At 37.9% G+C, this 1,584-nt stretch overlaps 1 protein-coding gene across 1 annotated transcript; it reads right to left on the bottom strand.

Moving 5' to 3' along the window:
- Window positions 1-3: 3 nt before the first annotated feature.
- Window positions 4-605, bottom strand: LOC109590301 (ras-related protein Rab-1-like; the record flags this gene model as incomplete). The annotated part of the gene is made up of 2 exons (XM_020006220.1): window positions 4-423; window positions 474-605. Coding segments are annotated over 2 exons (552 nt in total), but the record flags the coding sequence as incomplete, so codon positions are not given.
- Window positions 606-1,584: the final 979 nt, after the last annotated feature.

Genomic DNA, 1,584 nt, shown 5'->3' with positions numbered 1-1,584 from the left:
TCGGTCATTTTTAGGGTCTGGCTCATCATAGTTGATAGTCACAATGTCTTCTTCCTTTGTTCCTCCTCCTTTTTTTATCACATCGGTCACAGCTTCCTTAAGCACACCATACAACTTTTGAAAATCATCGTTTTTAAGGGCAGACATTTCAATGAACTTCATTTCATTTCGCTCAGCAAATTGCTTGCTAGTTGATAAAGGATTAACCCTCTCATCAGCCAGATCAGACTTGTTACCAATCAGAATCATCTCAATGTTACCCTCTCTGTTAGTAGCCATCTCTTTCATCCATATCTCTCTAATGTGGTGGAATGAATCACCATCAGTGATGCTGAAAACAAGGAAAGCAATGTCTGCATATCTATAGTACTGTCTTGTGAACGTCCTAAACCTTTCCTGACCAGCTGTATCATGAACATAGAGCTAAGAATGATAAACAATACCATCATAAATGAATAAATCTTAGTTCTAACCTTTACTGTCTCATGTGGTGGTCCAATGACAATGTTTCTTTCTATTGTCTGAGCATCAATTGTGACTACAGGAGACTGGAAGACTTCATGATTTTCAAATAATTTGAATATTGATGTCTTCCCAACACCATGCAGAGTCACCAATAAAAATTATTTGGAGCTGTTTTCCTGCAACGATTGAGGCCATGGCTTTAAAGGTTTAAGGGCAGGCAGCTTTGATAAAAAGCTAGCCACTCCTTTGCTACAGCTTTCAACTTCCATATAAGGCTGCATAGACATTCTTCTTTAATAATGCGTGGGCGTTGAAGTAGGAGCTAAAAATGCAAATACAGTTTAAAGCAGTGATGCACCTCAGTGGTATTTTGTGCTTAAATTATTTAAGGGATAACTCAGAATGGACAATATAAAAGTATATAAAAGTAATTGTATAAGTAGTCTTCAACAAAAACACCGACTTCCTGTTGCTGTTAAGAGTTGATCCTTTCATTGTAAAAATTATCCTTGTTGCCAATGAGAATCATCATCACATCCTTTTCAGTGTTATGGTTCAAAGCTCCAAAACTGCTCAATGCCAGAATGAAGTCTATAATTATAGTATACAAAGGTATCGTTACTGATACTCAGTAAAATAGTTTTAAATTTAAAAAATTATAGTAATAATGGTCATAAAGCACACTGCATATTAATATAAAATGCAAAATTTTAAAACTTGAGCAGCAGACCAAAAGTTTGGTTCATCCTCTTGCATCAGTCATTGAAACCAATTAACATTTCGAGCAGGAACTCCTTTCTTGATTTGTAGCATTACCCTGATGTAGCGTTACACTACTATTGGTTCTGGTTCCTCCTCCTTCTGCTATCACTTTGCCCACAACCTCTTTAAGAATGTCATCAATTTTTTCAAAATCTTCCTCAGGGGCATATCTAGGAATTGGGGAAGGGGGGTGCTGAGGGCGCGCGAAGCGCGCCATGATTTTGGCCACACCCACTTTTAAGGCGGTAAAACAGCCTTTTCCTGCATTTTCGTCAATTACGGGTGGGGCCAAGATCTTTTCAAGCATACTGCTATTATACTGGTACTTCTGATTGCTCCTTAAGCCCACCATCCACT

The sequence above is a fragment of the Amphimedon queenslandica genome, unplaced genomic scaffold (assembly GCF_000090795.2).
Source record: "Amphimedon queenslandica unplaced genomic scaffold, v1.1 AMPQUscaffold_10235, whole genome shotgun sequence".
Taxonomy (NCBI): domain Eukaryota; kingdom Metazoa; phylum Porifera; class Demospongiae; order Haplosclerida; family Niphatidae; genus Amphimedon; species Amphimedon queenslandica.
Note: the sequence above shows the minus strand (reverse complement) of the source record. Positions and strands in the feature narration are given on the sequence as shown.